Source organism: Neolamprologus brichardi, chromosome 2, assembly GCF_056152115.1.
Source record: "Neolamprologus brichardi isolate AB-2024 chromosome 2, ASM5615211v1, whole genome shotgun sequence".
Classification (NCBI taxonomy): Eukaryota; Metazoa; Chordata; class Actinopteri; order Cichliformes; family Cichlidae; genus Neolamprologus; species Neolamprologus brichardi.
Window position 1 is genome coordinate 25,161,960 of NC_142105.1, and position 25,179 is coordinate 25,187,138.

General features: G+C 43.3%; 2 protein-coding genes across 5 annotated transcripts; one reads left to right on the plus strand and one right to left on the minus strand.

Annotated features, from left to right (window-relative positions):
- Nucleotides 1–339: 339 nt before the first annotated feature.
- tmem126a (transmembrane protein 126A) lies at nucleotides 340–1,237 on the plus strand. Its single transcript, XM_006781488.3, has one exon. It carries the CDS (start codon nucleotides 470–472, stop codon nucleotides 1,085–1,087), a length of 618 nt encoding a protein of 205 aa, XP_006781551.1. The 5' UTR covers nucleotides 340–469; the 3' UTR covers nucleotides 1,088–1,237.
- Nucleotides 1,238–4,042: 2,805 nt separating this feature from the next.
- LOC102777120 (ras-GEF domain-containing family member 1C-like) lies at nucleotides 4,043–24,836 on the minus strand. 4 transcript variants are annotated; one of them, XM_006781486.3, is made up of 15 exons: nucleotides 24,479–24,836; nucleotides 15,581–15,700; nucleotides 11,978–12,196; nucleotides 11,633–11,755; nucleotides 11,318–11,455; nucleotides 10,041–10,256; nucleotides 8,701–8,775; nucleotides 7,602–7,703; nucleotides 7,043–7,145; nucleotides 6,877–6,956; nucleotides 6,690–6,785; nucleotides 6,492–6,587; nucleotides 6,281–6,404; nucleotides 5,523–5,595; nucleotides 4,043–5,438 (listed from the first exon to the last, which is right to left on the minus strand). In XM_006781486.3, exons 3-15 carry the CDS (start codon nucleotides 12,188–12,190, stop codon nucleotides 5,414–5,416), a joined length of 1,464 nt encoding a protein of 487 aa, XP_006781549.1. In that variant the 5' UTR covers nucleotides 12,191–12,196; nucleotides 15,581–15,700; nucleotides 24,479–24,836; the 3' UTR covers nucleotides 4,043–5,413. The 4 variants fall into 4 exon arrangements, with proteins under 4 accessions (XP_006781549.1, XP_035765290.1, XP_006781550.1 ...); XM_035909397.2 differs by having other exon boundaries at nucleotides 15,577–15,700; XM_006781487.3 differs by lacking the exon at nucleotides 15,581–15,700 and having other exon boundaries at nucleotides 7,602–7,700.
- Nucleotides 24,837–25,179: the final 343 nt, after the last annotated feature.

Below are 25,179 nucleotides of genomic sequence, written 5' to 3' on the forward strand. Positions count from 1 at the left end.
ATACCCATATATACTTTTTTCATTCCTGTTTTTATGCTGAACTTAAGTGTTACCACTCCGTTTTATTATTGTTTTTGTGCTTTTTCAAACATAATAAATAGATCCTCTTCGCTCCTCTCCGCACTCTGAGTGGAAATGAGCAGTATTACTGTTGTGTGTGTTATGGGAAAATACTTTCTCCATATGACAGGAATATTTTAAAAGGATTCTGGGACAAAAACATCCGAGTGAATACACTGAACGTTATCGTTTATATGTTGAAATCCAAGCTCATTGTTTTTGTCCTAGGCTCAACCGTGCCTGGCAGGTTGCGTTCAGGGCACAAATACTCACCTCGGCGCTTTGAATTGTGGGTAAGACATGTCTGCGCCCTGTCTTGTTTCCTGAAAGCACCTTGCTTACAGTGAACATCTGAATTATCCAAAGGTTTTCTGGCTGCAAACCGGCTTGATTCCAACACGCTGTGAACATGTCGGAAAATCCTCAGAAGAAGAGCACCTCTGGAAATGGGCTGACAAAAGCGGTGATTGCTGAAATGCTGTTGCAGAACTTCGAGAGGTTGCCTGACATTGATCAGAAAGTCTTCAGCTACGGACCCTTGTATCTGGGGGGAAACGCCGGACTTGCGGGACTCATATCCAACAGCTTGTATCGCAGAGCTCTGAACGTCAGACAGGCGCCCATCACCTCCAGCCTGCCCATGGCCGTGCTGCCCTTCCTGACAACATGCGCCCTGTACAGCGCAACCGTGTCCAACCCGCTTCTGTCCGGTGACCTCAACTGTCCCATGTGCTCCATAATACGAGGTGCAGTTGTTGGTGTGATCGGTGGTGGGGTTTACCCCATCCTCCTGGCGTTACCTATGAATATTGGCCTTGCTTCCAGGTACAGCACAGCTCCGATGCCAGAGAAGGGCAATATGATCCGCTACTGCGTGGAGATTTCCAGACCGGTCTTGAGGAGGATGAGGGCAGTTTTAGTCCTCCAGGCCTTCTTCGGCACCTACCTGGGATCCAGGCACTATGAGACATATACCAAACTGGCCACAATAACATTTGGCCCAGGTGGAGAAGAACTCAAAGACTAAATGCACTGAACTATAAATAAACACATTCATTTGCAATGATCTTGATCACTGTTTTAATGATCTTGATCACTGTTTTAATGATCTTGATCACTGTTTTACATGGTCCCAATGCCTGAGATTGTCATCGTGGAAATAAATGTATTTGACGTATCTGTTCTGAAATCTTTTCTGGTTCGCCAAGAATAGATAAATTGTCATGTTTGCACTACCCAATATATGTTCTTTAAAATTAGAGCTGAACCAGTTGAGTAGCTATTTAATTACTTAATTACGTGTGCAGATTTTCTATATGTCTCTATCTTATTACACTTGAAAACATTGAGCTTTGTACGGCTCTGAGATGTTCTAATGATTCTACATTTAAATCGTGCAGGCAAAATAAAGATTTTGCCTGTCAGTATAGCTTTTTCTACACAAAACAGTAGTTGAAATGCAGGTTCATATGAGCTGCATCTAATCATAATTTTTTGTATTTAATCACCAAATGTGCTTGTGTAAGAATTTACAGAAAAGATTTAAGTTTGTTATATTTGATACATGAGTTTTTGAGAGTTCTGCATCATCAGTGTGGTTTTTTTTCCACCCTTTATTTCAAACTAAATAAATTGCACAATACATTTTAAAGAAATAAATAGACTCTGATGTTGGATTTTTAAAGGCAACGTCAATTCAGATTTATTAGGTAGTAAAAACTTCTGATATCCATATACATCAATGTGTAGAGTTCTTCATAGAGTCCTATTTAAAAAAAAAAAAATCTACATACTTCCTGCTTCCATTAATTAACACTAAAGCAGAAATTTGCTGGTCTGTAGCATTCAAAGCCACAAGTGCCAGGAGTGGATGTCTCAGCAGACATCCAGGTCAGACTGTCCAATGATCAACACAATTAAAAACAGCATGAACACATACAGCTTGTTGCAAAGTTGCCTCTGAACAAACTACAAGACTTCTGAGACTATGTCTTTTGACCGGATGAGACCAAAGTGGAGATGTTTGAAAGAAACCAAACACAGCATATTAGCATTAACATTCATACCAGCTGTCAAACACGGTGGTGGAGGGGTAATGACCTGGGCACCTTTGCACTCAATTGATTAAAGCTTGGCTATAATTGGATCATAAATAGGTCAATGATCCCAAGCTGGGATCGGCAGCAAATACCCCCATTCTACAACAGAATGGGTGAAAAGGGTGTTGATGATGGATTGGATTTATATAGCGCTTTTCAAGGCACCCAAAGCACTTTACAATGCCACTATTCATTCACTCTCACATTCACACACTGGTGGAGGCAGCTACAGTTGTAGCCACAGCTGCCCTGGGGGCAGACTGACAGAAACGAGGCTGCCATATCGCGCCATCGGCCTCTCTGGCCAACAGCAGTAGGCGGTAGAGTAAAGTGTCTTGCCCAAGGACACAACGACCAGGACAGAGAGCCTGGGGATCAAACCGGCGACCTTCCGGTTACAGATGCGCTTCCCAACCCCCCTGAGCCACGGTCGCCCCATTGCAGTGACCCACAAGACTAGTGGTGATCTGATAAACTCTGATGGCACCATTTCTGGTTTACTATATTCTGTGCTTTCTATATTAGGTTCTATAAACCAGAGAATCAATGACGTAGTAGCGTATCTGTCTCACAACCCACCACAAAAAACAGGTTATTGCCTGTAAAATGACAAATGTGACCTTCTCCTCAAGTACAGTTTGGCTGAAGACTGATCGTGTGTAAATTTTATTAAATTGTGACCAATAGTGTAGGAGAAGCGTTACTTGTGAGTCGTGGACAGACGGTTGCCTTGTCATGGCATAAGAATGGCACAAGTTCATCAATCCACTGACAAGAATGGCTAAAAATAAGTTTGCATATTAGCAGATACTCGTTAATCTATGACAGGCCATTATCAGCTTAGCGATGTATTATTCATGCTCACTTTCCTATTTTTAGTGGGTAGATACTGCTGCTCCATGAGTTTCCAAAGTTAACTGTTACAGCCATGTTATGAGTGAACGAGTACCCCTGTTTCGCTTTGAGATACCTTAACCACTAACATGCATATGCACGCAGTTAATAGAAAAATGTGATTTCCTCTAAGACTAAATAAACCTGAAAGCCAAAATACACATTTTATAATTTTTAGTCACAGGAGTTCACCATTTAAAGTATGCAATTCTCTTCCTTGTCAAACTAAACATTGACATGTGACTGCCTCAAAAATTTAGTAACGCAAAATGTAATTTTAAGCTTAATTTGAGGGTGAAATCTTGTAGGACATTTAGATTCTCAAGGCATTTAAGGTGCTTATTATAAACCAGAGCTAACTTTAATGGAGGCATAAACCTTGAGCTGTGGAGCAAACATAATCACAGATAAACATCAACTGCAAACAGACACCAGACCAAGCATGGTTTAGTTTTATTAAAGGCTTTAAAGGAACATGTCACAAATTTTGCAGTTACAGCCAAGAAGACTGAATGTGTTCCACCCATTTAACGGCACACTGCGATGCATGTGCAAGCAAAAATAAAACAAAATAAAAATGCAAAACTGGAGCAGACAGTCCAGTCACACCATTTAAAAAAAAAAAAGAAAAAAGAAAACCCTAAGAAGTAATAGCAGATCTGATGACACCTAGACGATTGTCGTTGAAAGCACATATTCAGCACAGTCATCATTTTAAAAAAAAAACAAAAAAACAAAACGTGTTTACCACGAGTGGCATCGCATCTCAAGCTCTCTGGAATAAATTATCTGAGGAATGGGTTGCAGTGAAAGGAAGTTTATTGATGACAAATGAAGTGGGAGAATCAAAGTCAGACTGTTATAGAGAGGGAAAGGTGCTTCTTTAGAGAAAACACTGACATCAATTAATAAAAAGAAACCGATTTAGACTATTTACTAAAAAAAAAAAAGCTTATTGTATAATAGTCCCTCCCTCCCTCCCCCCTCCCCATACCCCCTCCCGCAAAATGGCTCTTGAATCACAGAACAAAAAATGAAGCCAAAAAAGGTGACAATCCCACAAAACGATTCAACAACACGTTTCAAGTCAAAGTAACCTGAATTGTTATGACAACCAGTGAATTGTATGGCACAAGTTTCCCTCTTTACTTTATATCAAGACAGAAGACCTCCATTCATTATCGTCCTTCCACAAAATGTAACAAAGCATCCTCACCACAAAGTCTGTGGTGCAGTCTTCACAAGGTGGATACTCTAATGCCCCTTTAAGAACACCTGTCGTAGCATGCCGTTGGACTTCCTAACCAATAAAGGAACATTACAATAAAAATTATACATCTGTCAGCACAGAAATCTCCATAAATATATATCAGACAACTGAACATCAGTCAGAGAAAACTTCCTGTAGAGCAGAAAGATGAGGGGTAAATGTCACCTGTACACAATCTACACCTGGCCTGGCTCCACATGCAGCGACCAATTACTGTAGCTTTCTTGTGTAGTTGATGGCACAACACATTTAAAAGAAGTAAACACTTTTAAAACAAGTTGATCATCCCCACACGACACCTTCCCCAAAATGAAAAAGAATAAATAAAAATTAAAAATAGAGATGAACCATAAACAGGTTTCTCCGATCGACAGCGTGTAGCACAATACAGAGACGATATGAACAAACGCGTGATCGCACACAGTCAGATGATATTTCGCAAAATGCTCAAGGCATGTTGTCTTCCATCTTCTCTGAAAACACACAGATGCCATTTCTTCAGTAGACCTATAAAACTTGACAGTTGAAATGGGCTAGCCAGCGCCCGTCACATTATTTTCGTGTTTCATTACAGTACATTACAAGTAAAGGAAAAAAAGAAGAACGTCAAATTTAAATACCCAGACAAGGCTTTGTAGCAAAGGGGAAGAAGGAAGAGAGAAGGAGGTGGGAGGAGCAAATACAAAAAAACCCCACAAACAGCATTAATAGGAATTCTTGTTTTAGAAAGTGGTTTTCCCTGTAACTGTACTCTCTAAAGTAGTAAACATCTTCACAGAGTAAACACACATCACACATGGAGAAGCATTGTCGCTCTCCAATATACTGTACCTCATCACCAACCTCCTGCAAACTGCAAAGGGATTTTGCTTCATAGCTTAATATAGTCACTTCACTTTTTTTTTTAATTCTTTTTTTTTGTTGTTTTGTTTTTTTACACACTCCATGATGAATCCTGTTCATCGTGTTTCTCCCTTTTTTTTCTTCATAGAAAAACATCAAAGTACCAGTTAGGTTCCTTCACAGTTCAGTTTAGTGCAAAGAGACCACACGCTCCCTTGTTGGTGGCAGGTGAGCTGCCTTCGCTGCCTCATGTCTTTGCCAGGACGTTGGACCTGATGGGAGCAAAGAGGTGAAAGGTTAATTAAGCAAAGCAGGTCTATTTAGACTTAAGCAGTTCCCATTTAATGTGTTCTCACCTGAGTGCTTTCCATCTGTCCTTCTCTACCTGATTCTCTGGACTCTCACTCTCATAGGAAGCAAGATAGAGCCCTAGGAATAATGAGAACAGATAAATTTAAAAAAAAAAAAAAGACACTGTGTGTCTTCAGGAATTTCAGAAAAGTCCAAAAGAGCTACAACTACAATCTGTCTAAATTGATAAATTCTGTGGCAGTTATTTGCAAACCTTTGCTTCCAACTAGGTAATCTATAGAACTGCCTTGCAATCAAAAGTGGTCTTCCAGAGATTGAAGGTGTTGTATGCTCAACCTCTGGGCAACTAGTTGGTCGCTGCAATTACTTGCAATCAATTTCCATCTGCAACAGTCACATGGAGGTTGCCGTCTTATTTTTAATGGAGTTTGGCTGAGACATTAAAGAGTCTGCAGCTGTGAAGATGTTGGACACCGATGCTTTGAGCTAAACGGTAATGTCACCGTCGTAACGCTTGCCGATTACTATTAAAACAAATTACAGCCGAGGGTGATGAGAATGTTATTCGTTTTTCAGGCTTTTGGTCATAAACCAAAGTAATGAGGAAAAATGAATAATTTGACCCGACAATGGCACTAAATGGAAAGTAAGCGGATTAGTCAAGCTATTCAAATTTGGCCTGAGGACAACTTGAAAATACAAGGCAACAAAGACTGTGAGATGTTCAGATCTTTCTGGAACAAAGCAGTAGAGGCATCAAGCGAACTGGACTGTAAATGAAAACTATGTGCCAGGTTCTCACCGTCCTCGCTGAAGATGGGAGCAGTGTGGAGGTAGTGTAGGATGGCCCTATCCTCCTCAAATGGACACTCTACTTGTTTCCATGTCATGAACTCGCCAACTTGCCTCGCCAACTCGACAAATTTCTAAATAAATAAATAAGCGAGTAACCATTTAATGGTTTAGGATGAGGTTAACGATGGAGGAGAGGCAGGGTTAGGAAACAGCCTCACCTCAAAGTTGACGTGGCCGTTGGGCAGCCGATTGGCACATCCTTCATTCAGGAAATAAATGTCCTTTATCAGCAGACTGAAGAAAGGAATCACAATCTGAGGAGAGAAAATGGGCAGGAAGGCAAAGTAAATAGTGAATACTGAACTGCAGCCAGCAGGTTTTTGGAGGAAATCAGTCAATGTGTTGCTGAGCCCCACCCTTTCTCTGTTACTGTTGGCAGTCTGAGAGCGGTGGGCGGCCCCCCTCAGGGCAGTCCTGTAGTTGTAAAAGTTTCCAGTCGGATCCATCTGATGCTGTCAAGAGTAAATGGCAACAAGCAAAAACGCCGTCAGCATCTAGTTTTTCCCGTCTTTTACTTCTTAGACAGTGAATAGCTGTGTTTACCTCAAGAATGAAGAACTTGGCAGTCTTAGCTTTGCTCCAAGTCTTCTTCAGCCGGGACACAGGACTCATGTTCATCCCAGCTGAGAAAGAAAATGTATATATATATTTTTAACTATGAACACAAGATGGGAATCAATGCTCAGGGATTGTAAAATGAACAACTCACAAATAATTGCCATGAGTGAGTTGAAGTTTCCAATGTTGAAACACTCCCTGGCCACATCAATGAAGAACTCGATCACCTGGGCCCTCTGTTTCTTCTTCGCTGGCTGCAGCAGTGAGACAAAAAACAAAACAAAACCCAAAAATTCTGACTTAAGTTTTCATAGAGAATTTATCTCTACATATACAGATACAGGCAGAAATTTTGTCTGTGCAAGTGCAGTAACACAAAATGTCCATTAAGGGGCAGTAATGCCCTGTAAAAACTAAATCTTTATCTCCTGTCCACTTACTTAGGGGAATAAATTACTACTATGGTACAATTCAGTTGAAATTACTATTAAATAAAGAGAATCTATAAACTAAAAACATGCATATATGCTACAATGGTCACCCAGATATGTCCTGTAGTGTTACTGACATTTCCAGGTTTTCCCCATTCAGTCTGAAGTAGATCTCTGGGAGGTGTTTATAATCTTGTTCTGTTCCCATTGTGCTTCCTAGTCTTTCTAATGTTTTGGAGGATTCAATATGGCTGAAACTGAGTTGTGTTTTCCACTCACCATGCAGATCTCTGTCGCTACCAGGTAGCAAAGTCTGTTGAACCACCTCACGTAGGCTTCCAGGTTGGAGGTTTTTTTCTTCTGGTCACTGAAGCACGGCTGCTTAATAAGACACACAAACACCACAAGTGAGTGCTACCATCGGGAATTCCACTATTAATTAGCTTCCCGTCTACAAGCTTGACCCCCTGTGTGAGCGCAAATAACAAAGACGGTGATCTTGGAGCAAAAATAACAGAACCAATTTAGAGCACCAAAAAAGGAGAGAAAGGAGAAACGGAGTCAAGACAGGTTAAAGTGATGATAACTGAAAATGAAAGGAAATCAGTGAATGAGTGACAGCGATGGAACGGAGAGTGGAAGCATTCAGCGGTCATACATAGAGGGCACAGAAAGCACACTGTGTGTGCTTGCTGTAGTTTGCTATTTGGGACATTTACGCTCACTGACATTTGTTTGGATACGTACAAAATAACAATTTTAACCATATATGCAAAAATAAACAAATGCTGTGGTCTGGCAGTAGACTGTAAGATCATAAAAATGGATCTAGTCTTTGGTTCTAAATGTGAAGCTAATGATAATAATAGTAACAGTGACATTTTTTAATAACAGCTTGTTTTTAAATCATCTGTGTTTTGCAGTCTTTACAAACTTCATCAGGAATTTGCAGCGATGTGTCAAGGCTTTGCAGCCAAAGCAAAGTGAGCAGGTCCTACTGTAAACAAACATTATTCAACTTTGGGGCAAGTGATTGAAGGGACTACCAGTGAGGAATATAAGTAGTAAATACATAGAACGTTACCTAGGCAACCAATGCCCACTAGTGACCAGCTGTTATCTCCAAAGAAATATGAGACGAGTGATTTGCTTCCTGTTTGGATGCACCTTTATTGTTACCAAGCTGGAACATGGCTTTGTACCCTTTTGAAGAGAGCAAGGTGGTGATGGTCAAATGCGGAACTCAAGTCCACAAATGAACGGATGCCATCTTCTATTTACAGTCTACAGCATTGACCTAAGTACAGACTCTGGCAAGCTTAGTGCAAAATTAGTTTTCTGATTAAATAGGACAGTTTATTTAAAAAAAAAAGTTCACCTGTGTTCCATCTAGAGGGTCTTTCTGAACAAAAGCTTGGACAAACTCCTCCGGTCCGATACGACTCAAATGTTCCTGGAAAATACAAACACACAGTCATGAATCACTCATCCCTGCAGGACAATACATTCACTCTCATTCTTTTCCTAGACACGCCCCAACCATAACAATTACTAACCATAACAAATCTGACCTGAACTTTAAACCAACCCCAACATCGTACCAAGTCTTTCCTTGACAGCGGCAACATATTTATGTTCCCACGACGTGAGCATTACAAGTCCACTCACATACACCGACGGGGGTAGCCCCATTAATAATTCTTTCATTTCAGTAATGGAAGGCAATCAATATAGACGAGTAATGACTGACTGAGGTGACTCACTGGAATCAGATTTCCTCACAGTGACACTTGAGACAATATTCACCTCTATTAAAAGACAGCTGTGCAGTCGCATACATGTGCAAATCAAAATGAGTCATTAGCACCATCTCAACCGGTGACGCAACCCAAAACCAAAGCGGCGCCGCACACAAGCATGCACACAGTGGCATAAAGCACAGCTGTGTAGTTCTTTAAATAAGTATCAACATGTTGCTAAAACATACAATAATATCCAGGCTGTGTGGTTGGTGCATGCCTCTCTATCTGCCCATCTCTGTTTCCTTTTGTACGCGTGCGTGTGAACGCATGTGAAGCTGTCAGGTCACATATATCCACTGCAGTTTTCCTCCCTTTTGTTTGAGGCCCCGGGCGCATCACTGACTTCAGGGGTGATGTCACCGCTCAGACAAGGGTACAAGCTTACTCAGACACTCTCACATGCACAGACAGAAACACAACCACCCCGAGATACACGTGTCCACATGAAGACACACATGAGCAGACTGAAGGCACCGAGCATGCAATGTGAGGGACAGTGCACGGATCCTTTGTTCATGTGGGTTTCATCTCCTCATTCCCTTTGTTCTGCTGTCTGTGAAGGCAGTTAGCGCTGTAACAGCTGACAAGTAAGGTCAGGTTATCAAACACATGGCGTCAAAATCCAGCGAGTTATTTTAATGATTTATGTTCATCATCAATTCGTTCACTGCATTTCCATTGTTCTGTTAAAATCTTTATCACCCTCCAGTTCCCTCTCTCTTGATGTGATTTAATGTTTATAACCTTGACATGGGTGGACTTGATCTCCACCCATGCTTCACCATCCTCCGCCTTCATCTCTCCGCTGACATCCTTTCTACTTCTCCTCGTCCACCCTCGTTATCATCTCTTACCCCTGACCTCTTTCTAACCCGCATCCCGCTCTCTCTTCCCCTCCCCCCCTCCCCTTCCTTACCAGCTCCACGTGGGTGAGCTGTTGTGCCAGCGTGTAGGGGTCGTTGCAGATGGAGAGTATGTCCTTCTGGATGGGCGGAGGCTTGGTCTTGAAGGCCACCAGCTTGTCAGAGGAGGCGTTGAGGGAGACCTTGACAATGCTCTCTTCCCCCTGGCTCATCAGGGACAGCCTCTGGCTAAGTTTCTGCAGCACCTGGTTCAGGGTTTTCCAGTATGCCTTGAGAGAAGAGGAGAGCGACATGTTAAACATGTTATTGTGAGTTTCAGCAGTGCAAGCAGAGGTGTGCTGTGTGCCCTGCCTGGGAATGTTTGTTTTGGTGTTCCTCGCTCGACACGAGTGCTTCAAAGAGGACGTGAGGTCAGTCTTTTTCACAAGTGACCCAGAGCCACACCTCCCACATGTATGCACACACACCCGTAGTGCAGACAGCCAGCTTTAAATAGCAGCACATTCATCACCACCTGTCTTTCCTGCTTCCTTTCTATCCTCCCTACATTTCTCACTATGGTTCCACTCCCACTCCCATACCTTTTCTTCGGCTCTCTGCGCCCTTGCATCCCAACCCTCTCCCCTTTTTCTCCATCCGTCTCCCTCCCTCTATTTTCCCCTCAAGACTCCAGATAGAGCCACTCCTCTAATATCCTTCCTTTCTCCCTCATGTAATGTAAGATTGCATAACAGTTAGGCTGTATGTGTTCACCCTACACTGACTCCCTCATCAACAGCCGCAGTGACAATAATTAAATCTAGCTCCCCATCAGACTATTTTTCACTGCAGATGCTTTTCATCCAGTGTTTTCTGTCCAGTTTTATTGGTTAATCTATCCTGTTTGAAAATTTACAGCTTTTCAAAAAAAAAAAAATCTTAGGACATATTAAGTGAAGATGATTGGACTTGGACTTGGGCAGCACGGTGGCACGGTGGTTAGCACTGTTGCCACCGCCGCACAGCAAGAAGGTCCTGAGTTCAATTCCAACATCAGGCCGGGGTCTTTCTGTGTGTTTGCATGTTCTCCCTGTGTTTGTGTGGGTTCCCTCCGGGTACTCCGGCTTCCTCCCACCGTCCAAAGACATGCAGCTTGTGAGGATGGGTTAATTGGAAAAATCCAAATTGCCACTAGGTGTGAATGTGCGAATGAATGTGAGTGCAAATGGTTGTCTGTCCCTGTGTGTTGGCCCTGCGACAGACTGGCGACCTGTCCAGGGTGTCCTATGACAGCTGCGATAGGCTCAAGCGAATGGATGGATGGATGGATTGGACTTGTTGGACATAATACCTCATCACATGGAGCTATCCTGTGGATGATGTCTTTGAGGTGTCCGACCATCTTTTCATCCCTGAAATCGGACGGGAATGTCTCTGTCCATTCTGTCAGCAGCTGCAGGATCTTGGGGCCAAACTTGCGTACTTTAGCCTGTTGTTAACGACGTGAGAAAGATTTACAACTGGCTTTATAACATAGCAAACAAAAATACCTGCCTAGAGTGGAGGGAAAAACAGCGGTTATTAAGATGCTCACATGCAGCAGATAAGTACGCCTCAATGCTTTTCATACGCGGGAATATGTATTTATGTGTGGTGCAGTGCTGACCGTATCGAGTGGGCTCTGATCCAGCTGCTGCTGTTTGATGCACAGCTCACACACCCTGGCCAGCAGCTCCGGAGGAGGAATGAACAGACGAGCGCTCAGCAAGAAGGTAAACACATAGGCTTTCTGTCAAAGGACGTAAAAAGACATTCGCTAAGACACTCTCGCCACATCAATAAACACCACTGCAGCTTACTGTCATTAAAAGAAGCAGAGGAGCACTTGAAACATAGACATGTGGTTAATAATCTAATCGGCAGCACTATTACTATGACTATAAAGTGAAATGGACTCTGAGGCTGATGGGAACATGATGAGCAGCAGTGACTGTAGCACATTTCATTTTACCTCGGGATAGTAATCGGCAGTGGGCACAAGGTTCTGGATCAGGGTGTCCAGGGAGGCAGAAGTGATGGGCGGCCCATCGGAGAGGCAAGCCCCAGGCCCCGGCCCCGGGCCTTCCTGTGGGGCCTCCTCCTCCCCAGGCTCAGCACAGGCCAGATGAGGGCTGAAGCCACTGGGAGTGGTAAACATGGTGCCTGAGCACGCAGTCTGGGGCATTCCTGACTAGAATATAAACACAAACACACCAAATGAATGAAGTAGAGGGATGAAATTGGGATTTAGAAAAGTCATTCATTTCGTTTTCATAAAGGTCTCTGGTACAGCCATGTAAACAAGACAGTTTGTTTGTGTAATTCAAGGTTTGCACCATTTAATCTCATGTGTACATTCAAGGACACAGAAACACAAGCCCCGCCCTCTTACTTTCCAATCCATCTCCAGGTCATTGCCTCTTCAGCGCTAGGTAACCAGTACAGCCGGTTTCTGCTGGTGCATCAGGCAGAAATGTTGCCACAAAAAACAGATTAAAATCTGTCTATACTGTGAAACGCTGAGAGATTCACCTGGCCCTGAGAAGCTTAATCATCATTCCATAAACCAGTTTAGCATCTTGCTTGTTTCCACTCACTCCAGTTGACCTGCTGGACCCAAACATCTTCTCTGTCTCTTTTAGATCCTCTGTGCATCCTCCTAATGTATCACTTTCAATCTCATTTTCCAGTGCAAAGACTCTTATTTCCCCTCACTTGATGAGTGCCTGTCAATGGCAGATGATACAGAATACCTCTCCTAAACAACAAGCCCCGCCTACCACGCTGACAAGCCAGAGGTGAGAATGAAAACAGGTCACACAGTCACTGTGGAGGCTGATCATGTTGTCTCCACCACTGAAATGAATCCCTTTGCCTTTGTAAGGCTCTGGCTTACACATTTTAAAAATTCAACAGGCTCTTCCCCTCAGTGGACCAACACTGCAGCTCTAGTGGAAAGGAACGCTTAATGTGGTGTAAGCTAGAGCAGTGATACCATAATGTCGCTCGCAGTACAAAAGAGCTCGTCTTCATCACCCAGCTTAAAAAAGGGCAGCCATTAATAGTTAATTACATTTTATAGTTTCATCCAACTCTTCTGTGGTAATAGCTCCTGTGCTCTCTGACAGCGACTAAAATGACCCGTAGCACCACATCCGACTCGAATACCTGCAGTCTCAAAGTTGCTTTGGTTTTACAAAAGATCTCTGCCTGCAGGACTCACAATAAAAGCAAAAAACCTGCACGCTGACGCTGAAACCTCAAGCACAACAACATACTATGCCAAACACTCTTCCTGTTGTCTATTGTCAGCTTGGCCTAAATATGCACATGAACACATAGTAAAGTGTGTATGTATATGTGCGTACACATACACACACACAATAGTACTAACACAAAAGAAGTCCTTCGTAAACTGAATGAAAGACGGCATGTTTGTCCATATTAGTGATCATCCTAAATGTCTTCGGCCATACTTTCATCCTCTGCTGACCTCTACAAGCCGCCCCGATAAATGAGTATCGTGGGTCCCCCTGGGTTTAAAGGCCAAACGCACGGTGCCATGCACAAATGTTTCAAGTTCCCTGTGCGAGTGGATCGGCTTTCCTTTGTCCTCCTTGTTCCCCATACATTTGGGCACTTACTTATGCACTTGTGCACACCTAGACACAAACACACACAGACAGGCTCACAAAAGGCTGGGGGATGGGGAGTTCTGAGAAGCTACACTTACACCACTGACACCCAAAGCCTCATTTCTTTTAATATATGTTGTGGTTAGAAAAGGCCGACATCTCGTCTGCGTATCAGTGGAGCGATCTTGGCTCTATGTGCAATCAGGGGTGTGTGTAACCAACCGAAACACTGTACATCTGATTCAGACAAATCAGCCTAAATACTAAAGCTCTATAAATAACAGTGGGTGAATAAACGGAGTTTAAATTGTAGAGTTAGAGATTATAGAGGATGAATGAATATTGTTTAAAAATGCTAAAAAAAATTGCCTTAAATTACATTTGACTTGTTTTTCACTCATAAAAGTTACTGGCTCTGTCTAGAAAAGACCGGGATGTCCTTGCAGTGACATCCTGCAGATTGGATTATAACATCGAGCCACAGAGAACAGGATAAAGGACTAAAGTACACGAGTGAAGCTTTATGGTTACTAAAGAAAACTTCCTTTATGTTAAGACTGACAGGAGGACAATATCTGCTTAGTTCAAGGTGACTAAATCTCACACAACTCTCTGTCTCTGTGTTTGTATTTCTACATGTATAGCAGTGTCTGCGAGTTCTATACTACGTGCTCACACTGTCAATGATTCCCCATATCGCATGTGATAATCTCCCATCTCCGTATTTCTCCCCACTGCTTCCTCCTCAGCCTCCCGCTCCTCCCTCCAGCACTTCTCAGGCTCTGAGTCATTATTTCATCACAGCTCCTCATGTCTGTCAGTCGATACCTCACAGTTTCAGTCAGTCAGGCGGCTCATCTGCCAATGTGTACATTTTTTAAATGGACAAGCCGAAAGCAAAGTCTTTTCTGCGACAGTGAAAGTAACCCAAAAGGACTTTGGGGTTGAGGTAGTGATGTGTGAGTTCGAAGTAGTAGTGAAACCTGCAGGGGTGCAACTTTAAGTGCTGACATAAAAGTGAAAGACAGACTATGTAACTTTTATGGCCAATTTAACTAAAAGAGACAACCGAGGAAAAGTAGGGCTTGCAGTGAAACAGCAGCAAGAGCAGAGACTGACTCAATAACGTCAGTAAGAGCAACAAATAATGAGGTTCGCTTTACGTTAGCTAACAACCGGCACCGTCAGCTGTTTGTCACTTCATGCCATCCCAGTTAAACTTCCTCTAAAATGCCTTCCTGCTTGGAAACTCCAAGGGTAGACCAGCTTACCTAACACAAAGTCTTATGACTAAAAAACTGAAATACTTCCTTTAAAATGTCACTTCTTCCCCCCCCTCTAAGCCATATTGCTTACACCGCTTTTTCTACAGTGTGAAGAAGTCATCCACAGCTGTACTCTGTGTATAACTTGTTTTCACAGCTCCTGCTACACGCAACCCCCTCTGCGCCTGTCACACTGTGTCAGCGCTGCATGAAAAAACACAATGAGAAACATGTAGCTAAGAACAGGTGAGTGCAGTGATGTGTGCTTTAATCCCCCCCCTCCCCTTGAGATCTACGGTAGCCTTGCACTCAGTCTAGACAGCTGGGGGGGTGTCATTGTTCTGTGCCCTTGCAGCCTGTGTGCATGTGTGCATGTAGTTGTGTGATTTGGTTAGTCTGCTATCGTTGTCATCAGGAGATCTGCCTCCTTTGTTCCATTATGATTAACAGAGTGGCACGGTCTGCGGCCACACAATCTTCGACAACACCTCGGCTGTCGAGCAGCGCATGTGTTGATGAATCAAACGCGTTCCTCACATAACCAGCCAGTTTAGCTGTCAAACTGCTTCTTTGTTGTTAAGCCGCTGCCTCGTAGCAATCATTCCTACAACACCCTGTAAAACCCGTTTCACTAAAAACAAACAAACAAAAAAAGAAGAGAACAGTCACACCTACTGTTCTCGTGTCTTCCTGCTTAGGTGAGTGGTGACAAAACTGTGCAAATATGTTCTTTCACAGAGGGGTTGATGGACGAGCAGCATCAGAGACCGGTCTACGTTCAGACTGAGGAGGGTTCTTCAAGAGAAAAAACAAGAGAAAAATCTGTGCCATCAGTGGGTCAAGGGTCAAATGAGAAGCGGTGGGGTTATTTGATGGGGCAGAAGCAGCTTTGAGGTCACTCTGCTTACTTCTATTAGGGCAAACACTACCTCTGCTGCTCATGATTATTAGTCATCACCCAAGCAAGACAAGGAACTTGTCAATAGGTCAACACCCACACGCATATTAAAGTAAACAGTCTGGCTCTTTTGACACTTAAATAAAAGCGGGATGCTTAACTATACAAACACATCGACGTCTGAGCAAAAAGTTCTCTTTTCCTTTCAATACAGAAACTAATCTTAACACTTTTCAATATTTTCCTCTGATGTTAGCTAACTGATCGTACAAAGTCCTAAGCAACACTTTTATCTCAGCCTAACAATATTCTTCCAGACACTTGAATATGTTCCAGGTAAGTGTTTTCAAAGCTGATTTCATGTCCTTGATCAGTGGCGATTCTACAGGCTGTTGTGGCCCAAGGCTAAAATTCACAGGGGGCCCCTCCCCTCACGATTATGTGATCATTTTAAACATGCCCAGAGCGCAACATGCTAGTCGAACAAAAGAAATAACTTGATGCTAGTGTCTCTCCTCTAAAGCTGAGGCTAGATTAACATTATTCCTTTTGTACCATTACATTTAACCATTTTCACTCCAAGAAGGAGAGCTTTTCTTCATTTTCACTGATTATCTTTCATCGTTACCAATAGGCTTGCTTAAACAGTATAATTCATGCCACATACAAGTGAGTGGAGTCAGGTGAGGACCTATTATGGCATTGCTGTAGTTTAAAGTGTTTTGGCTCTCTAGGGCGTCCCACTGGCTTGGAGGGCAGAGCAGTTGTCTGGTGGCAAGTTGTGCCTCTATCTGCTACGGCAAATACAAAATTGTCATTATGTTTAGCATATTTTTAGTAAAACAAGAATAAATTTTCTCTCACTTCATCGCATCTCAATATTTTACTATAATTGTGCACAGTTAAACACTAAAAGAACTGAAAGCTTCAAGTCAGGCAGGGTAGGAGCTGAACTGTTTTACAAAGTCCTATGTTAATATGCAGGCCGATGTTTATGTGCATTGCCTTGCTAAAATAAGCAAGACGCTGCCTGAACACTCTGCTCTGAAACTTCCATTTATTATTCAGCATTAAATAATGGGACCTTCACCACGTGATCTAGCCGCCAAACCCTTTTTTTTGCAGTTTTACACTGATAAATATTATTCTTAAACTGTTTGCACACACAGCCTGTGCAAAAGAATTCCAAGAAATTTTCCCACGCTTTATTTTCAGCTTTTAATTCTATCCTTTTAATACTTGGTACTAGTTTCAAAGTTGAATTTAAGGGGTTTGCACCTCATTGCATTTTATTTTTAGTTACATTTCATGCAGCATTCAAATTGCAGTTAAGCGCATCTTTGATTTTTGGGCCCCTTATATCTATAACACACTGCACAAACACTGAGAAATGCAACGAAGAAAGACGGAAACGATTACATGATACAAAGCTATTCTTAGACAAGCGGCACATCATCTGAAAGCAAGCACATCAAGTATCCGGCATGGGTGCTACAGCAACGTTTTGTTTTGCTTCTGTCATTGCTTCGTGGTTTCAGAGATCACAGCTGAAGGAAAGTCGAATGAATATATAACAAAAAGTGCTTCCCCTTTTTCACTCAAGATGCTGATACCAATCCAAATGAAGTTTGCAAACAGTCTTGGCTCTATCAGTGTTAATCTCATCCTCTGCAGGCTTCCTCCTCACCAACTAATTTCGGACCCACATGTTAACTCCTTTAACACAGAACAGCTTCAACACTTCATCTATTTTGGGATAGTGCTCTAAAAAAGCAGTTACTTGCGTATTTTTGGGACTGACACTGTTTTGTGCTCCTCCGAGTATTAAAGCTCTGGCCTGAATTTTCTACCAAATTCTTTGAAAGCTGAAATGATGAGTATTCTCAGGATGGCACAGGCTTAAAAGTGAGTAAACACCTCTTTGTCATGCAGCCTCTCACTTCCCTTCCCCTTGCACATGTCCCCTATTTTACTCTCCTCCTCCTTTATCTCCCGCTCCACGCCCCAGATTCGAATGCTCCCAGTCGGGACGCCTGTACAGATGGCCCTGCAGCAGCCTGCTCTCCCAGTGGGAGCTCCTGGCATGGGAGGCTTTTTTGGCCCTCTGCCTCTGCCATCATCCCCAGTCGCTACAGGAGTCCAAGAATAAGTGTACTGGCGTCCAGGCCGAATGTCGAGGTACACAGACTGAGCCAAACTGGCTGCTGAGCTGCACAGCAACCTCCTGGCACAGCTGACAATAGAGAGACCGCAAAATACCACACATGTCACTACACACGCTGCAACAAAACCAGACCAGCGCACTATTGTTGGGTAATGGTGTGTGTGCATATTTGAGGAGCTGAACACAATCGAGTACTTTGTATCTTCAGAAAACATATCCATGCACACTTGCACCCACGTAGCGGCCAAGCTCAGGATCGAGTTACAGTGAAGGCATTCAGGTTACACACCCATTCATCTGTCTTTTTTTTTTCCCTTTGATAAAAGCCTGATTGGGATTGAAAAAAAAATCACAGTCAGGGCTCAACAGGAACACACTCCCCAAAGCCCTTTCAGTGGAATTCCCCTTAAGTGTCTAAGTGGAGTGACAGTAATATTCTGGCACCTGTTCCACACCCACCAGCTCCATCAGTCCCACTGACGCTCACTGGGAAATCTCTTTAATGAAAACAGCTTGTGCGTGGGTTCCCATCCTCATTCCTGAGCGAGTTCGGACACAGCTGCTTCCACGCAAGTGTTGGAGTTTCTGTTTGCGTACGTGCTCGCAAGAGTCCGAGACAGTCAACGTCCATCCAAGTCCAAGTGAAGTCATTTACTCAATATGAAAACAACGATCCGTCTTGCTGTCCTCCAAGAAGTGCTGCTAAACCTATAGCACGAGAAGAACTGCAGACAACTGATCTCTAAAGTCAAACTGTCACCTTTGTAAAATTTACATTTAGATGGAATCAAGTTCATCACTGCAAAAAACCATTAACTGTGAGGGGTGAAAACCCCCCCCCCCCCCCAAAACCCTCCAAATTTAAAGGTTGAGCACCATTATCACAGACTCCACTTTCAAACCACTTCACGCGTGCACGAAGCGCACTTCTGGATCCATCTCCCTGGTTTATTGAAGATAAAAATTGTGTATTAAAATAAGCTGAATGTCTCTGACATGATGGGCCCGGTCAATCTATCATATTATGTAGAGATAATTGGAGTTGAGCACAGATTGGCTCTTAGTGAGCACATAGCACATGGCTGAGTTGTGAGTGCCCTAAATCTGTCACTCACAACGGTCACAATGCCTTAAAAAACAGCCATGTGTTAGTCATAATATGTCAATTTGCAGCCACCATTCATGCAATGTACTTTTGCGGAGAATCAGACAAGAGTGATTTTGTCTCTGTCCTACACAGGCACAATTTCGCCTCAAGTGCTACTTATGAGAAATTACCAGCTCACAAAGTAAATGGAAGGAAATAGCACAGAAAACCAGCGCAGGGCGATTGAAAGCATCCACACAGAAAATCTGAATTAAACAATGCCAATGCGCAGCAACCTAAATAGGCCGCTAAGCACATTTTAAAATTAGTCTGCCAGTGGAAACATCCACTCAGCATTGTATTACTCTCAATCAAACCCGCACAATAACCACCGTGAGGTAATGAGCGAAATAGTAACAGATGCAAATCTAATAAGCACACCTTGATAATTTCATCACGGCCGTCGCCTTTGCCGTTTAAGTACATCTATCAGCTCATTACAACCAGTACAGGCAGAGGCTGCACTGTGTGTCACTGCTGATGTATGATCTCGAAGCGTACTAATTAGCATTTGGTGATTTCACGGGGGCTGTCTGTTCACCGCTCATGCTTCATGTATTTTGATATGGTTACACACGGGCAACACCAAAATACAAGACTCATTAATTCACAGTTAGTTTCATTTTTGCTATTTGGACCCAACATTTCATATCTCTGTATGTCATTTTGCGTCTTAACGGACTCTCGGGCAGAACTGAATCACACACCGTGCATAATAAATCTCTTTGCAGTCACACCTTCTGCTTTCTCTTTTTTATTGTTACGGGCGGTTCTACAAATTACACTATACAAACACTGGGGGCGGCTTTGGCTCAGTTTGTAGAGCAGGCTGTCCACTAATCACAGAGTGCTGGCAGCACAATCCCTGGCCTCTCCATGTGTCAAAGTGTCCTTGGGCAAGACACTGAACCCCAAATGTTTCTCTATGGCAGGAAAACACCTTGCACAGCAGATTCAATTGTGTGCGAATCCATAAATGAAAAAAAGAAAGAAGAAAAAGAACAACACACACACACACACACACACACACACACACACACACAAACAAACGGCGTAAAGCACTAAGTAGAATAGCTATAGGCCAAAAGATTCTATATCTACCACTGTATGCCAACACAGCAGTCTGAGCTGGAAAGATTAGTGGAATTTCCCTCAGGCAACATATTTTGAACTGTGCATTAAAGCCATGGTTTCTAGCTTTTCTCTTTGCTACCCTCTTCAGGTGCACTGTAGTGCTCAACTGTTATCAAAGCACAATGTACTTGGTAGGGCTGCGCCATATCATGTCGTCCAGGATAATAGCTGCATCTCATATTGTGATATCATTGCCATAGCAACGCTCTGCATTTATGTTCACTTGTGCAAAACAATGAGAGACTCTCATGTCTGAGAGTGAGAGGTGCGTGTAAGCCAATTTAGTACCTACAAGCTACCTCAGCAACCCTCAAACACAGCACTTTTTAAAATATGCAAGAAAATCTTTACTGCTAAAGGATGAAACAACAAGAGTGTTTTATCATTTGAGGCCCAACACCCCCCCCCCCCCCCCCCCCAAAAAAAAAAAACAAAACAAAAACCCCCCAGAACATCTAGTAAAACCAGACTGTAAAGCAAGAAATACTAGAAGCTGTTCATGTGGAACTCAAACCCAAAGAAATGACTCCATCGAGCACCAACTACAGGACTAATATTATCAGTACCAATACAGACGTTGCAAATTTTGAACACATTTCAGTGACCATCAATTCACTCAATTACTCTCCACAATAGTTAACACAAAATAAGAAACATTTCAGCTTTTCATGCATTTTGAAACTGGGTTTTTTTTGGTTGACATCATTGTTTAAATAATAATAATGTATACTTTATTGATCCCCGGGGAGCAGTGTGTAGGGATGGTACCTTGCTCAGGGGTATCGCAGGGTAGCCGTTCAGTGGATTCGAACCCCCGACCTTCGGATCATGGGGCGACCATGTTACCTACTGAGCTATCCCTGCCCCAAATGTGCTATAGGCTATAAATAGGCTATAAATAGGCTATAAATAAACTGAAACCAGGTATCGATCTTATTGCACTAGTATCGATCCTATACCAATACCAACATAGGTATCATTACTATCGACATTTGGGTCGATGTGCCCACCTTTACTCCATATAACAGGAAGAGTAAATGGTGAATGGAAAGTACTGAGCTGAAAAAGCTCAACCCAAGCTACGAGACTGCAGGTAGAAAATATTTATCAGTAGGTTTAGTTATTGTCAAACTGAAATGTTGAGCAGCTATTTTATACATTTACTGAAATTTTGAAATATTGCTGCAGTCTCTAATTTGGGTCATCAATGACAGTAGGTCACTGGAACAAAAAGATAGAAAATTCCCTTCATTTACTTATAGTTAGAAATGCTGCTGCCTTCAAGATCCAAGCATAAATAACACATATCAATATCAGACAGTACTTCTAAGAACACACACACTCTTGATTTAATAGCAAAGTTTAATGTGAACTTTATCTGAATTTTGCGACACACCTGCCACCTCTCAGGAGAGCAGAAGCTTGGCGGTCACCGCTTTATGCCTTAGATCCTATATCTGATGGAGCAATCACCGTGCTCACTGTTTATCGAACACAACGGGCATCTAATCATGTCTCATTGCTTTTTTGACCCTGTCGAATCCTCTATGATTGACCATCAATACTGTCCATATGACAGCATGAAGGCCATGTAGAGGCAGCTAATACAGCTCAGAGCGTTTCCATGGAGTCAAGGCTCCTGTTGGGAGGTAATTAGATGCCTGTTGTATCTCCACTGTGACACAACCCCCCTTCTCGCACGCCTTTATTCCATCGAAATCCCGTGTTTGTCCTCGCGCTCACTCTCTGGTGACAGAGCAGGCAGTTCTGAGTGACTCCACATGTGAACTCCATCTGCCACGAGCTGTCAACGCGATCAGTCTCATCACCTCCGAGTCAGCGGCAGGGCTGCTGCGTCGCCAAAGGACATCCCAAGAGCTGTCAGGTACACAGGCCGTCATAATGTAATGTCCCTTTGTCAGTCGAGTACGTCCTGACTATGTAAGGTGTGAAAAAAAACCCCATTCGAATTCTTGACACTACACCACTAGCAATGTGAAATGGGGGACATTTGCAAACACTTAGCAAGAACATTGTGTGAGTGTTAGTCAAAGTAGCAGTGAAAATAACCGGCTGTGTTTCATCTTTCTACAGTGCCCGTTTTTTTTGGACCATCATAACTCGTTTCATGTTCATATTATACAAAAAATTATAACAAACTTAGTAATACAATTAATTTCAATTCATCTTGGCTTAAGATGAAAAAAGGTTAAAGAAAAGATTTTAACTGATTGATCATCCAGCCATCCATGCAAGTGGTACAGGAGCACGAAGCCAATCCCACTGTAAATAACTCAGCACCCATTTAATAAAAAATGAATACATGAAGAAGTCTGAGTATTTTATTACTGCTTAAGTATTGGCAGTCAGATGGAGGTTTCTGTTTGCATTGCTCCATCACAGGACAGTAGTGGAATTCCATCATACCAGTATAGTACAGCACTTCACACAGGCACACACACAAATCCCCTTCCCCCACACAAACACAGCCATAAACCTTGCGGTGGTGATAAAGCTGTCATTGCTACCAGACTAACAGCGACTGCGTTTACCTCCCCATTGACCTGCTACCAGAGAAACCCTGCCTTTCCCTTTGCTGTCTCTCTCTACACCTATACACAGACCTCACTGTCTGAGAATTTGTCTCTTTCAGTCTCACATTAGACCAAACGATGCCCTCATTAGCAGCACACCTGTTATCCTCTGCAGGCTCGGCCTGAATTGGAGGGAACACAAGCTTTAATCTATGTAACCGGTGACTTCTGCCAGACCCCTGCTCCAGTGACATATCTCTACATCTCCCCCATGTAATGCACAGCAAGAGCAAGCTGTCAGTTCAATTAAAATAAATAAATAAATAAAAACACATTCTGGCTGAGGGCAGCAGGCCTATATATGGGCAAAGCAGAGACAAGGTCAGCTGCATTGGTAAACCCACAGAGGAGATGGAACAAAGAGCTGAGTGGAGGTCCTGATCACAGAGAGCAAAGGCAAAGGGTGTAAATGATGCTGCGGGACTAAAAATCATAATTCACCCTTTATCCAAAATGGATGACATGCTAGACGGCAGAGAAGCAGTGAACTGAAGCACTGGTTCAGCAAACATGGCACACAAACGCAAACAGTGCCAGTGAGGGTGAAAGTGAGGAAAACACGTTTCAGTGGGGCCGAGTGATAAACAGAGGAAGGGCAAAGCAGAGCATGTGACAACAGAGAGGAGACAGAGTCTGCTGAAAGTCCACACAGCGAAGGTATGGTCACAAAATCTCCCCCCTCACCCCCTAGATTATGGTGTTTCCCTCCTACTGGGGGACTAGGAGATGCAGTCTGGCTGCTGAGACTTGGATGAGAGACACATCAAAGTGTGGTGCTGAATTGCAAAACTGGCTCATCCACCTGGTTAGTCGACAGAACCGGTTTTACTCTCATCCCCTTTTGCATTGAGTTGCTGAGAGACGGACAACAAACCCTTCTGGTTTGTACTTGGTTAGCTGTGCGAGCTGCTGCATCATCCCTTGGGTGTCAAGTCTACTTACCACCTACTGGATGCTCATTTTCCTTTCCCCTTTCATTCCAAGGAGAACAGAGTAAATGTCAACAGTGCCGCCACCACCACACCCGTTTACTCCCTCTCCTACACCCCTCCCTCCAAGGCCCTTTTTAAGGGTGTATTTTGTCTGAGAATAATCAGCAGCAAGTTTACACAGTTAATAACTGCATGTTAACTAAACCCAGTCCATCAGCACACAGCACACCGTGACATTTTTCACTTATGAGCGGCTGCTGTCTTTGTTTCCAATAACACATTATCACCTGCCTGCACGCATTCTCGCTCATGAACGTGTCAAAGACAGAAGACGCAGTGACTCTATTAAAATAGAAAAAGATAGAGCCGGATCCTTTCACGCCTTTAAACAGACGAGCACGCCGCTGACTCACGGCACACATCTGCGATGTTTCCATCGTAGTAAAGTGATGCAAGCGACGCTGCCGTACCTCTACAGCGATAAGGGATCGTGATGTCATCGCTGCCTCTAGTTGAACTTCTTATTATGACGACACAGTGTCCTCGTAGGCAATCTGTCCGATTACAACGCGCGCGCGCACACATATATACACACACACCTACCCGTACGCACAATAGCCCACACGCTGGCGCGAGCGCCGGCTGTGGGCGTGAGCGCAATTTCAATATTTCAGAGTGATAATATTGTAATTGTTGCCACTCACCAGCACTACACTTTGATCCTCATCTTTGATCCGACTTGTATCCGATGTCAAATCGATATAAGCTCCGGTGCCGGTTATTCCCAAATTAATCAGGGTTTAGAAGCAGCTGGGCATCAGCTGGGAGAAGTGAAGTCGGACTCCAGAGGCACACCGCCTGGTTGCAGTTAAGTACAGTGTTTACAGTTGCTTGTTAAATGTCCCGCACAGGCTCGTACCGGTGTGCAGCGGACACAAACGCAAGGTTGGGCCGTTAAAAAGAGCGTCCCTGAAGGCGTGGCGACTGTCCTGTCCTGCGCCACGGAGACTCGGCGGACTGCACAGTTACATCCACACGTCCTCGGAGCGAGTGATCAGCCTGAGAGGAGGGTTGCTCCTACTACTCACCGGTCAGGCAGCGTATAATATGGCTTCCGCGTTCGACTCTTTCAAAATAAGATGATCCACGAGTACTGCGGGAATTCTCGAGAAGCCCGAATAATAAGAAGGGTTAAAAGCCACATGTTCATCGAGTACAATTGAAAAGTTAGTTAGCAATAATGATTCAGGGCGCGTTTAAAATGTCATTTAAGTCAAAGTTGAAAGTCAAACACAAAATAAAGGCTCTATGAGGATCCTGTATTTAATGATGCTTCCCCCCCGCCCCCAGCTTTGGCGCATATTAATCAATCAATCAAATAAACATTGAATCGTATCTGAAAAGT

Coding starts and splice junctions, on each gene's coding strand:
- tmem126a (XM_006781488.3), top strand. CDS start 470: ATGTCGGAAAATCCTCAGAAGAAGAGCACCTCTGGAAATGGGCTGACA.
- LOC102777120 (XM_006781485.3), bottom strand. CDS start 12,190: ATGCCCCAGACTGCGTGCTCAGGCACCATGTTTACCACTCCCAGTGGC. Junction 10,257..11,317: donor GGATAGCTCCATGTGATGAG/GTATTATGTCCA, acceptor TCTTCTCTCAAG/GCATACTGGAAAACCCTGAA. Junction 5,439..5,522: donor GACAGATGGAAAGCACTCAG/GTGAGAACACAT, acceptor TGCTCCCATCAG/GTCCAACGTCCTGGCAAAGA.